The sequence below is a fragment of the Maylandia zebra genome, linkage group LG10 (assembly GCF_041146795.1).
Source record: "Maylandia zebra isolate NMK-2024a linkage group LG10, Mzebra_GT3a, whole genome shotgun sequence".
Taxonomy (NCBI): Eukaryota; Metazoa; Chordata; class Actinopteri; order Cichliformes; family Cichlidae; genus Maylandia; species Maylandia zebra.
Genome location: NC_135176.1, coordinates 9231006 through 9243792, shown reverse-complemented (window position 1 = coordinate 9243792; position 12787 = coordinate 9231006). Strand labels below are relative to the sequence as shown.

At 38.9% G+C, this 12787-nt stretch overlaps 1 protein-coding gene across 6 annotated transcripts in view; it reads right to left on the bottom strand.

Annotated features, from left to right (window-relative positions):
- Positions 1-1691: 1691 nt before the first annotated feature.
- Positions 1692-12787, bottom strand: part of LOC101482622 (unconventional myosin-XVIIIa) — a 64260-nt gene continuing 53164 nt past the window's right edge. For 4 of the 6 annotated variants that reach the window (XM_004557364.4, XM_076888997.1, XM_076888998.1 and 1 more), the window contains 5 exons: positions 12644-12783; positions 12015-12059; positions 7564-7686; positions 5567-6956; positions 3493-3624 (listed from right to left, as the gene is read on the bottom strand). In XM_004557364.4, the coding sequence (XP_004557421.2) occupies positions 5579-6956; positions 7564-7686; positions 12015-12059; positions 12644-12783 (1686 nt within the window). In that variant the 3' untranslated portion in view covers positions 3493-3624; positions 5567-5578. Of the gene's footprint in view, positions 3625-5566; positions 6957-7563; positions 7687-12014; positions 12060-12643; positions 12784-12787 lie in introns of all 6 variants that reach the window. The other 2 variants (XM_076889000.1, XM_076888999.1) reach the window with 2 other exon arrangements.

Below are 12787 nucleotides of genomic sequence, written 5' to 3'. Positions count from 1 at the left end.
GGTAGACGCTGCGACATTTTTTTTAACACTCCAAGGATTCCCACAATTTGTTTGGGGGGTTTAAACCGTGCTTAGGTATTAGAGGGGCATGAAACAAAATAAATCACAGATTCCCCATTGCCTTTTTTTTTTTTTTGGTAAGTCCCACACAGGAAGAAAAAATCCTTTAATGGTCCCCCAGGCCCACAGAAGACCTATGCAAAATGTAAACAATGTTTGCACCTACCTTTGAGCCTTGAGGCCCCACTACTGCCCGTGTTCATTAGAGTGGAAATGATATGTGCAAACAAAGAGAGGCGCCCAAGCAGCACACTCTGCTGCTTCTTTTCATCTTAGAATTGCAAATGAATGCAGCCTCCTCACCTGGTCCCTGCAGGCAATGTCCCAGTGCCTCCAATCAGTGCTTTATTGACAGCAGGCATACAGCAGGAAACTGGAAGCACTAATAGTTGAGGATGATGCCTGATAAATATGTTCTCCCGTCTAACTGCACCCCCACATATCTTACAGCCTGGCAGGATGGCCTCCAACCAAGGTCAAAATGTGAAGACGCTCTGAGAACACAGCTGCTTATGCCGATGCTGGCACACAGTGTTATTTAAGAGTCGGTTGTGACCGTGTCTGGCTGCTCTCCATCAGCTTTGTCATTTTGAAAAGGTGCATCTTTGTCCATGCTGGCACATAATCTTGCTGGGGAAGGCAAGAAGGTACCGTGAATATTTTTGAGAGAAATTCATCCAAGGCGATGCTTAAAGGTTACCAGAAAACACAAATATTCAGATGTTCTACTTAATAAGCTAAATGAAAAGCCTGGCATGCTATATAATTGTATGGGGCACTGTTGTCCATGGAGGTGCAGCTTTAGACTTCCAGCGCAGCAAATGTCTGTGGTCTAACCGCTCTGTTTAAATAACAGGGAGGGTGGCACCGTAAACACAGACTTGCTTGGCTTTGTTGGGCTAATGACTTCCTGCTCCAGTGGCTTGTGAAACAGTGTTAGAGCCAAAATAAGTAAAATCGGGAGCAGAATTTAATCTGTCACTCAATGGAAAGCCTTTAAGCAGAAACATGCAGCCATCCGGAGGGTGCACGCAAGTGAAGTGAAATTACAGCAAAAGCTCCCTGGCACAGAGTGATGCAGCAGAACAGGTTGTGTATAGGAGCGAGGATTACAGATTGGTTGGATAAATAGGGGGATTCTTTAAAGCAAAAACACACTGTGTGTGAATGTCAACCAAGGTGGTAATCTAAAACCCATCAATCCCTTTGAATCTAGGTAAGCTTTGCCTATGTAGAATAAAGATTGATGTGGAAGGAAGACTATGCTTGCACTCAGGTTTTTGATCTTCCTGAATTTGCCCAAGGCTTGGTTTTGAACTGTGTAGATGTGCAGCAGTCAAATTAAGTGTGAGCAACATTCAGTCTGCCTCCCCATCTACTCGGAATTAATCATTTCTATGAATTGCTTGTTTCCTCTGTGCTCTCCTGGGAAAACTGGATGGGTATGATGAGACACTTCCATGCAGCAGATGAGCTAAAATTAATCAGACATCAGATTTTTTTTTTTCTTAAACTAAACCTGTCCTCCTTGCTTTGTAACCATTTCTCAAACTGTTTTCTGATAGTGGTGAATTTCAAACTAATGTGAATCCAAATTATACCTCTATGCAATTACAGTGAGCCAACACAGATTTTTGTAAACAGCAGAATTTATTTGCCAAAAAAAAAAAAATCCCTCTGAGATCACGCATATAACATGTGGCAATCTGTTCAATAATGAAAATAGACAAGCCTTTTAAAAAGATACGATGAAGTGCAAAGTTTTGAAGTATTATCTGGTAAAGTCAGTTACTCCAACTTGGAGGTTTTTTTCTTCTTCTTCTTCATTTAACAAGTCTATTCTGAAAAACTGACATCAAAGTTTCCTGTGTTCCACATTAATATTCATGTCTGAAGCATAGAAAAGAAAACTGAGAAAATAATATGCTAATAGTAAGACAGACACTTCAAGCTTTTCTTCGCATGAGCAGAAAGCCCATACATTAAAATCCATTACATCACACTAAGGATATCATTATCAAGGTTAAATAAAGAAGTATTCAGTTATTTTCATATGTGCCTGAAAAGAAAAAAAATGCCAATAAGAAATCAATTCATACCTCTGTGCATCTGAAATTACATACAAGTATTACATTTTATGAGCAGAGTGGTTTTAATTAAAGGTATTTTGGCAGTACTTTGAATGAAAAAAGCCCAACACAAGGAAGAATCTTTCAAATCCTGCTGCTGATATTTTAACATATGGCTCTAATGATCCTTTAAATTACATTCAAAATGACAGCTTTGAGAAAGAGCCTCAATATAAAAGAAAGGAATATGATTTTAAGGGCTGCTTTTACATTCCCAACCCAAACTTTTCTCATATGCAAACATTAACTATTTATAAGAATATAATCCATGTCATATTTGGCACCCTGAAATAGCAAAAAGGTATGGAATTATTTGCTTAAGCCAATTTGCCCAAAATGCTCTAAAGATCATCTTCATCGTACACTTTTAAAGTAGTAAAATCAGCAACGGAGAGATCAGAACAGACTTCATTTTATTATATATCCAAAAACTGGAATAATCTCCTGTGGGATATTATTTAAAGAAGCTATATTAGCAACAAAAAAATGCATTCCCTTTGAACTTCAAGTAGCACAAAAATACAGCAAACTTCATCTCAATAAAATACTTGTAGCTTTATTCAATTTTATCTAAGTTGCATCTAAAGCATTTGATTCAACATAGTATATATCCATTTAAACTATCAATGCACATTGAAATCTTAACTTAACTCCATTTCTCAGAATTTCCAACATAGGTCATCTTTAAAACCCTAACAGCTTGGTTTTAGTTTTGTCTGTTTTTTTTTCCTGTCAGCAATAATTAGCTAACCTCACATTCTTAAAATTATGAATATCTCAAGTTGCAACAAGAGCCATATGTAAACGGGCAGTGAGATAATTAATTAAAAAGAGGTTAATTCCTCCCACTGCAGTAGTCTACATTAATGGAAAAGATAAGAATAATCTTAATAGTTGGTCAGACCTTCTTGAAGAAGTCCAAAACCAAAGCAGGCTTATCTAAATCCTCTTGGCAGAGCTATCTGTAAAGTCAGAAAAGTGCAGAGGGGTGCTTAAATATGCCTGAAAAGCAGCTCTTATAAATAAAGCAGCAGCACAAAGGTTCTTCTGATAGTCCTTCATTTTAATATTCTTTCAAATAATACTTAAAAGAAGCATAATTTAAGCAAAATAATTTTATGATGTTATTAGGTGTGCCACAATGAGGATAATGAAATGCCCAAGCTAACCTACTCAACAAAAAGCATTCTTTGTGTGCCTCATTTCTGTTCTTGTTGGCTGGGAAAGAGTAATAAAGTTAGCAGAAAAGAACTGTGTCCCTGTTGTGCGATTGGTGTCACTGAAAAACCAAGGTTGACAGGCTGTGGATTATGACGAGCTCTCTGCCAGCGAGCCCTCGCAGTTGATCTGCCTCGGCGCCTGCCCCCCATCTCTGTCCACCTCATCCTCTTCATCTGATCTGGGCAGACTCGCATCTCTCCGGTGTACAGGAGGGCTGTAGGGGTCAATACACATACAGACACATTAGAACATGATTTCTTTTATAGCCCCATAAAAAAAAGCAAACGCACATAAAAAAAGAAAAGAAAAAAAAACAGCTTTTAAGATACAAAACTCTTGGCTGACTCTTTCCAGTCAATAAACTCTTAAATGAGCAAGACATGCATGCACTATGTTAGCATGGTTTCCCTCTTTTTGCGTCACAGAGATTCTAGCTCTGTGGACACCAATAAAAAAAACTTTATGAATCATTAAAATAAATTTCTTATTGAGCTAAATGCTTAAAAATTACATGCAGAAGTATTGTAATGGCACCATGTTCAAATATTAGTAAATATGTGCTGTTAGTAGGTTAAATGTAGAAGAGATTAAATCAGAACCAACACAGCATTCAGTGAGCTTGTGCCTTGCTTCTGCCTCTACTCATTAAAAAGGTTATTTACCTGGAGCCATTCTTAGAATCCATTGTCATGACAACTCATTACATCAGAATCACTCATTGCACTAGTTTGATAGCAGCTTAGCTTACTGCAGAGATTCCAGTATATGAATACTTCCATTAAGATACAATTTAATGAGAACAAGGAAAAACCACTGAAACAGGCTCTTTAACACTAAAATAGTATCTTTCTGATTAAACACACATGAGTGTCCTTGAGTATTAGACATCTGCTTGAAGTACACTGCACTGCATGTTCAACATACAAAATGCTGCATTTCATCCATGAACTGTGTCAGTACATAAGCCAAGGACACTAACATTTAAAAAATACTTTTTAAAAATTTGATAAAAGGGGTGCTTGCAAATTAACATATTTATAATTTGATTACCTTCTAGCTATATCCATGAAAACTAATATATAACCAGATTGCTTTAAGCCACCTGTGTAACTAGCTTCCAGAGCAGCAAGATGTATCAAAACAAGCAATACAAATTAAAATCAAAATGTCCTAATAATTACTTTCAAGTAGGTTTACTTTAATGAAGTGTGAAATGAATATTTGACCATTTTGCAACAGCAAAAGCAACAGCACACAGAGAGCTGTGTTTTAAGGCTAAATTGTTAACACATACAGAAAACTGGCCTTTATTAGTTCGCTGGCATAGGTATGACAAGAACAAGAGATGCTATCAGGAACTCAAAATAGATAGCTTTTGAGGCAGAGCTCATTTTAGAATATATTACACATGTTTACATCAAATAATATCAACAGTCACGTCACACCTGAACTCTTCACAGTTAACATGCAAAAAGAAAAATAGGTGTAATTACATTTTTTCCCCGTTATTGCCAGCATCTGTTTATCAGTTTGTGCTAGAGGAACAGTCACAGGCAGACACTCTTCTCTTAATACTATGCGTGCAAAACACCATCTCAAACACCATTAGGAAAAACACTCAGATTTGCAGAGATGCTTTTTTTTTTTTTTAAATAAAAAACACACAGGAATGTAACACTGCTTTATATCACTACTATTTCAGGACAAATATTTCAGTGTGCTGCCTGTGATGCCTTGGAGCGGGACAAATAAAAGCTAAAAAGAATCTGATGAATTGCAGTGATGGATTACTTTAAACCTAAATATAAACTGTTGTTTCTAATGGAATTTAAAAATAAAACTCAAGGAGTTTGTGTAATGCAAACCAGAGGCATCACTACAGTGTATGGAAAAATGTGAAGCTTAAATTAAGACAAATGTCAGTACAAGCAAAGGAAAAACGGTGGTAGGCATCAATAGGCCTGTGTCATGTTTGTCAAGAACACTGGTAGTAGTACAAATCAGCATTTGTTCTTCACACGGACCATTTAGTCAAAATGATGAATAAAAACCAAACTAAAAACAAAGAAACTGTCACACATAGCAAACGTTAGTATTTTAAGTCAGACGACCAAACTTTATGGCAGGCTCGGGGTTATCACCACACCAAGTATCACCTTCGTTCAGTATCAGTCACTGTCATGCCTGTACAGGTACTTCATCACCAAGCTGTCCATTTTCTTCTGCTTCTTCTTTGTTTCCTTCTTACTAGATTTTCCATGACCTGGAAGTTCCTTCTCGTCGTCATCAGATTCTTGTTTAGGGCACTTTTTAATACTACTGGAGCTGCGGTAGGAGATGGCTGAGTTGGAGGACGAAGACTCTGAAGAGGAAGAAGAGTCTTCTGATTCGCTTTTTTTCTTAGAGCTCTTCTTGGATTTCTTCTTGCCCTTTTTCAACTTTGAGCTCTTTCTGCTGTGATGGTCATCTGACGATGAGGAGCTCTCAGATGATGAAACTTTACCTTTTTTATCTAGACAACTACGAGAGCTGCTGGTGCTTGTTGGCCTGTTACTGTGCTCCGGAGTAGAGCCTAATGAAGAACGAAGCGGGTTAGAAGTGCTGCAGCCCAGCCCTTCACTTTCAACCTTCTTCCTACTGTCCTCACTCACTTGTTTCATCTTTTCATCCTTGTCCTCATCACTAGACTCATCAAGTTTGCTGCGTTTGAACTTAATAGGTTTGAAGCTCAGCACCTCATTAATTGCAGCCTCTAGGTCAGGGTCCAAGTAGTTTCGATGGGTGACTAATTTAATGTCTGACGTGTCAAGCGGATTGTTGTCTGATGAGCGTGTTTGAGCTGATGTAGAAAGGCTGCGACTGCGTGAGCGGGGACTGTAAGGCGAGGCTCCCCCTCTGCTAAAAGCAACACTCTGGCCGTCATCATCGTCATCTACGTGTAGGCCAAACTCACTCAGGCCACAACTGCGGGCAACGGACAAGCGAGAGCTGTTGCGTCTCTCATCTTTCCAAGATGTGCTGCGATGGAGCGATCGAGGGCTGGATCGGCTCACACTGCTGATAGTTGACTTATTGTCATCATCCATGTCCATCATTGCTCTCCGGGTGGACATCCTGCTGGGACCCACAGAGGATACCATGGACTCTTTATCAAACTCAGGGCTGCTGCGTGAAGTCCAGCGGGACTCCAAACCCTTCCTGGCTCTGCTGGTGGCTTCAGAATAGGCTAAAGAGATGACAGAACCTTTGTCTTCTAAGTCTTCCTGTGACCGACTCTTCTTCCAATCTTCCTGAAGGTCTCCAGACTTTGATTTAGATTTTCGAATGGAGGCATGGTCTAGTGTGTCAGGCTGTTCTTTGAGAGTGTTGAACAGGGAGCTGTCATCGCCTGTACCTCCTATGGAGTCCTTCAGATTGGAGCGTTTCCGGTAGCTCAGAGAGCTCAGGACAGACACCGATCTGCTCGGCTCTACCTCTTTCCCATCTTTGTCATTAATCTTCTCCTTACCTTCTTTCATCTCTTTGGCATCTGCATTTGCTGAATATCTAAAGAGTCGCATAAGAAAAATGACAACCAGGAGAACACAAGAAGAAAAATACTGCGTATTTAAAGCCGGAACTCTCAATTTTAATTTCGTGAAATATTCACAGCTGATGTATGACAACTATGACAGCTTATATGTGGTAACTGAAAGGTTACATTTTCATACTTTGACACACTGATGTCAATTTGTTATAGAATAAATCTGTCATTTTCATTTTGTCCTTGAAACCATTCAAGAGTCAGGGAACACATTCAGTACCTCTGGCTATTGCTGTTATGCACAGTGTACACTGTAGAAAGTGAGGCAATCAACCAGTGAGAAGATCTATCTAACTGTGGTAGAGGCGTCATTTTGCAGGCGTGCCAACTGGCCACAGGCCACTTCAATAAATTTGACAGCAGCCGCTTCCCCATCCTGCCTCCTGTCATTAGACAGATTACCGGGAGAGAGAGATGACACCTAATCACATGAAATACTCATCCTTCTGTTGCAAACTGCCCCAGGTAATCGTGAGCCTTTTTAAGGCTGGCGATGTGGGTAGTTTCATCACTGTTATAATGGGGAATTATACGGTCATCTGACAAAAAGCATGGAAAGCTTTCACTAACCTGGTGCTCTTCAGACTTCCCTCTTGTGACATGGTCTTGGAGGAGCCTTTGTTCTTGGAGAGCCAAGACTTGACTCCGTCCACACGGTCCTCCACTTCTGAATCTGTGTCCATCTCCTCTCCACTGTGAAGAAACCAAATCAGCTAGAGTTGATATAGAGCATCCAGGGCTTTCCAACAGAAAAAATACTCATCTTAAAATTTTTCTTCTTTAAGTAGAACAATCTTCCACACAAAGAAGAAATGTAGGGATGTGTTCTTTTGATCGTCACTTGGCTGTTTAATGTTAAATTCCAGAAATACATCAAGTATTTTATATAGTGTCAGATTACATAAATTACACAGCCAAGAAAAAAAAAGGTGTTTGATTTCACATATTAAAAACTTTCTGTTAGCAGGTTACAGTTATTTCTCTCTCATATAAAAATAGGGGTTAGTATGACGCCATGCAACAGTTTGGTGTCCGTACAAGAGACAAATGTGCTGCAAATGCATTAGTGAAAAGGCGGTATGCAGATGAAGCTCCTGGAAGTATAATTAACTTGTTTGGCTGGTTCCAAGCTGCTAGCATCTGTGTGACTTGTCACCTGTCGTCCCTGGTGATTGTTATTGGAGTGGAGCCTTGAGACAGCCCCATGGCCCTATGCTTGACATGGCAATCAATAAACAGAGACTTACAGATCTGGATGAAAGAGCTAAGCAGATCCCAGTTGATTTTTTTTTTCTTTTTTTGGTGAATATTCTGTGTTATGCATCCCATTGTCCTAGGAGGTTAAAGTGACACAAGGAGGTGAGCAAAGTGGCATAACCTCTAAGTCAATACTGACACTGGGGTCAAATTACATTAAGTGAAAAATCCTCTTCTCTTTTTTTCCCTTCCCTCCCTTCAGTGCGAGATATACTGCCTTCTTAGGCTGCATGATGTGTGAAAATAAATTTTCACATTTCACACTTTTGAAATTGCAAAGACACACATATGCTATGAAGGCATAAAGTATGTTTGACTTGTGTTTCTGAGCAGAGCAGAAAATTACATTCTTAAGAGACACTTCTTACGTTCAAGACAACATCCTCTATATTAAATACACAAATTAAGGTTCATTATAGAGAGATCCAATTTGCAGTTCCTCTTTATCTTTTTTCGTCTTAGATGGATGAAACGTGATTGTTGCAACGGTATCTTAGGTAAGGCGCTATGCCTTACCTAAGATACCGTTGCAACAATCACGTTTCATCCATCTAAAATAATTGCTTCACATATCACAATTGTAGATATATAGTTCATCTTGTGTCTATATCAAGCTGAGCACCATTAAAAATAACAAACAGCAATGTAGGTAACAGATCTGTCTCTGTGGACTAGCTTTTCTTTCTGAGCACTGGAAAATGTGGCAAACTGCTTATAAGGTGCAAACACAGTATTCCAAGAGGTGTGAGATGACAGCTAGACAGCTCCAGCCTCCATAATAGCTCTAGATACCATATGTGCATTTACATAGGTCTCCCACTGAAGAGAGTAGTGTCTCCTTTGTCACCAATCTCTGCGTCACACATTCATTTTTTCTCCTCTCAGAACAAATTGTGTTCTTTCTTCCATTCTTTGTGGTGGTCTGCGTGAAAGCAGGGCATCGTCAGGGAGTGAGCGCAGAGCGCCAGGAGCATTAGGTTCTTTAAGTGTTATTCAGGCTTTCTAAGAGCATTTATATCTTAACTCAGGGGCCAATTTTCAGGTAATGATGATCCCAGCGAGATTAAGTGGTCTGGTTATAATTTTACTACACAAACCCTGCCCATTGCAGAGTCTGAGTAGTGCCTTCTGAGGCAAAAGGTGAAAATTGTGAGTCCAAGTCAAGCTATAATAAGCCAGCCCTTCATTTCACACTCCCTCTACTCTCTTTCGCATAGTAAATACAACTGATAAAAGCCCACCAGAAAAAAAAAAAAGAGAGAGATAATAGCTTCGTTAATACCGGCGTGTTGATTACACATGTTACCCATTTGTCATCTCCCTGATGCTGTGACTTTTTAACATGATATATTACACACCAAAATACTGAAACCAGCCCACAGCAAAATTATCTCCATCTCCTACCCTCAGTCTAACACACAGGCGTGCAAAATAAAAGGTGGCTTGCAATTGAGTGCTGTGCAAATGGTGTCACAAACGATTTGTCCTTGGCCTCACACTAGCTAACCAGTCCTGAGGCCCACAGATACAAACAAGCCCCAAGACTTCAGACGTGAACATTAATCGCTTCTGACAATTGGTCTACACTGGTTGTAAATCTTTGTCGCAAATACTTACAGTCAGCATCAAATCATGTATGGTTTGGTGCTATCGTGTAAGTGCTAAATAACAGAAACATTAAACCATACATTTATGGTCTTTATTGTACAAGAGCTAATTACGTCAAACCGTGGACACATTGCACTCTGATGTAATTAACTTGAACTTCAAGGATAATTATCACCTGGTGACAAAAAAGGTAATTTTTCTTGCCTTGCAAAGTATTGTGCTGCAATCAGAAATGTAAATGACACTACAATCACATTAATCCAAGAATTGCAACCTCTGCTTTGAAATATTAAGTACAAAATATTCAATAGTAATGTAATTCATCTGGAAAATCCACTTCATAATTAGGAGAAAATCACCACCTCCATTACTGTTCATCCATGCTGTTAATGCAATGATGTCGAAGGAGGGAAAATGTAATTAAGTAAACATGGCAAATCGTTGCTCTTTGCCTCGAGTTGCACAAAAAGAAAGGCAAAGCACGGATACACATGGACTGTTTGATGAAAAATTGAAAGACAAAGTGATTAATAAAGGCACAATAGCATATTCCTTTGAAAAAGCAATCAAAGGTTAATGTAGAAAGCTATGGATATTTGCCATAAACAGAAGATTATGCTGGCATTGACAGTTAATTATTCAGCATGCCAAAATCCTTTTACTACATTGAAAATGAAAGAAAAGAGGGTTGAGTAAAAATAAATAACCACATTTAACACGAGAGACAAGATGAACTTTTATATTTTCAGTTAAATGTTTCACAGTACTGTAAAATAAGATTGGATTAGTAGAATGTTTGAATACAAGGAAATCAAAAGCTCAGCTTTGAGTCAAAACATTCAAGTAGTGGACTGTGTTGTTCACACCACTTGCTGTATATGCAGACAGGACATACACTCACAAGCAGTACTCACACAATCATGCTTAAGGTTTTCCAGAGCACATGTAAATTACTCCCATAAGATTAAACACTGAAAATATCTTCACCAAACTGTCACAGAAAAAAAGCAGATGACTGAAGATACATTCAGGCAACCACAGAATTGTAATTGTTTCATATTACTACACATATCTCCTATAGAGCTGCCTGATTATGCATGATCAATATCATTGCTACAGCAACACCATGTATCTACCTTCCCCAGTGCATGCAACAACAAACCCAGACATGTCTGAGAGCAAAAGCCGCATGAGAGCATCCTATGCCGATTTAGTACCTAAAATGGAGCTACTTCAACGACCTCTAACAAAGCATGGTGCTTTGCAAAATATGCATCTTCCAGCTAAAAGTGGAAACAACAAACTTGTTACATCATTTAAGACAAAAATGATGTATGTGACCCAACAACTGATTTAACCGAGCATTGCTGGAGCACTCACTACTTTTCTTTCTGTATTGTCAGTTCAAGCCATTATTGGAAATTTTCATCACATATCATTACACAGGTGATATCATTCACCCCTAGTCTCTTATCATGCAAAGTGCAGTAAATGAATATTACATTTATAATTTTGCATTGATGCATCACAGTGCTGCATTCACTGAGATGTGCTCCATGTGCTTTGGAAAAGCTTTAGAAGAACAAAAAGACAATTAAAGAAAAGTCAGTGCAAAAATGCAAACTCTTGATTTTAACAAAGTGGTGAGCGGTGAATGAGGACGATGTTTGACGCAAAATTATTCATAGAGAGAATGATGCAGCATTATCACGTTTCTTAAAAAAATGGTTTTTCTTTTGGTTCATATTTTCAAAAGCAGTGAGAACGGTTTAAAGGAGGAAAAACTTCAACATTTAGCCTTATACTCCATTTTTCATTCTAGTTTACATTTCATCTAACATCAAACAAACAAGCCTTGAAATCTCTAATGAGGCGGACTGTGTACGGACACCGCCAGACACTTGGCACGAAATAAAATGAAACACCGGGGCCATCCTTTAAGCATAGCTTTTATCAGAGACGTATAACACAGACACTGCTTTCTATTCTATTTAAAATTACTTCGTCTCACAGTGTTACCGTGAACAAAAAGAATGAAAGGATAAGGTATACTGCATTATTCTCCCTTGCGGTTAAAATGGGTGCCGAAGAAAAACAAAACAAACTTGAAAACAACCATAATGACAGAAACAAAAGGAAGCATTTTCCATTCTCACGTTTTGTTCTTTCTTTTCTGATATTTTGTCACCATGTCTTGCAAACTGCCAGAAATGTGGAAGACACCAAAAGGAAAAAGAAAACAGAGAACGTGAGATACATTTTTTCTGAAACTCTGCAAGAGGAGGACAGAACATAAGAGCAATTTAAGCACATATAAAATAACTGTGTACTGTAAAGCAGTAAAACAACCTATGCCCTCTGCTCAAACAGAGCTGGTGAGTGCACTGTCTTCTTTTTAGAGGTCTGTAATATTGCAGTTAGTGTTTACATCTGAGGGCTCAGAGCCAGCATAACCCTCTCAACTGCAAAGAGGAAACGTGTAACCAAACCAGAAAAAACAACAAAGAGACAAAAGATCAAAAGCATGGAGCAGAATTAAACCATTTGAGAAGTATTTGGGGAACTCACAGACTGTAGTATGACTTTGTTCAAAAGAGGTTAGAAATTGAAGCAGGAAGACATAGGAGAAAGAACATGTTATGATTGACAGCCTGGTGAAAAAGCTAGCACATCTCATTTGGTAACTTTCTTCCAACATACAAAGAGAATGCCCTGTGGTACCTAAGGCAGCTAGCTACATTGCAGTGTGGCATCTAATGAAACAAAGAATAAATCTGCACTTTACCTGTTAATTAGGTCGTCGTTGTCATCACTCTCCATCTCATCCTCAATGGCAGCCTGCAGATCCCCTATCCTCTTGAAGGCTAACTTAAGGTCCACTTGTAAGCTCTGATTTGCTGCCTCTAAGCTCTCGATGTCCATTTCCTGG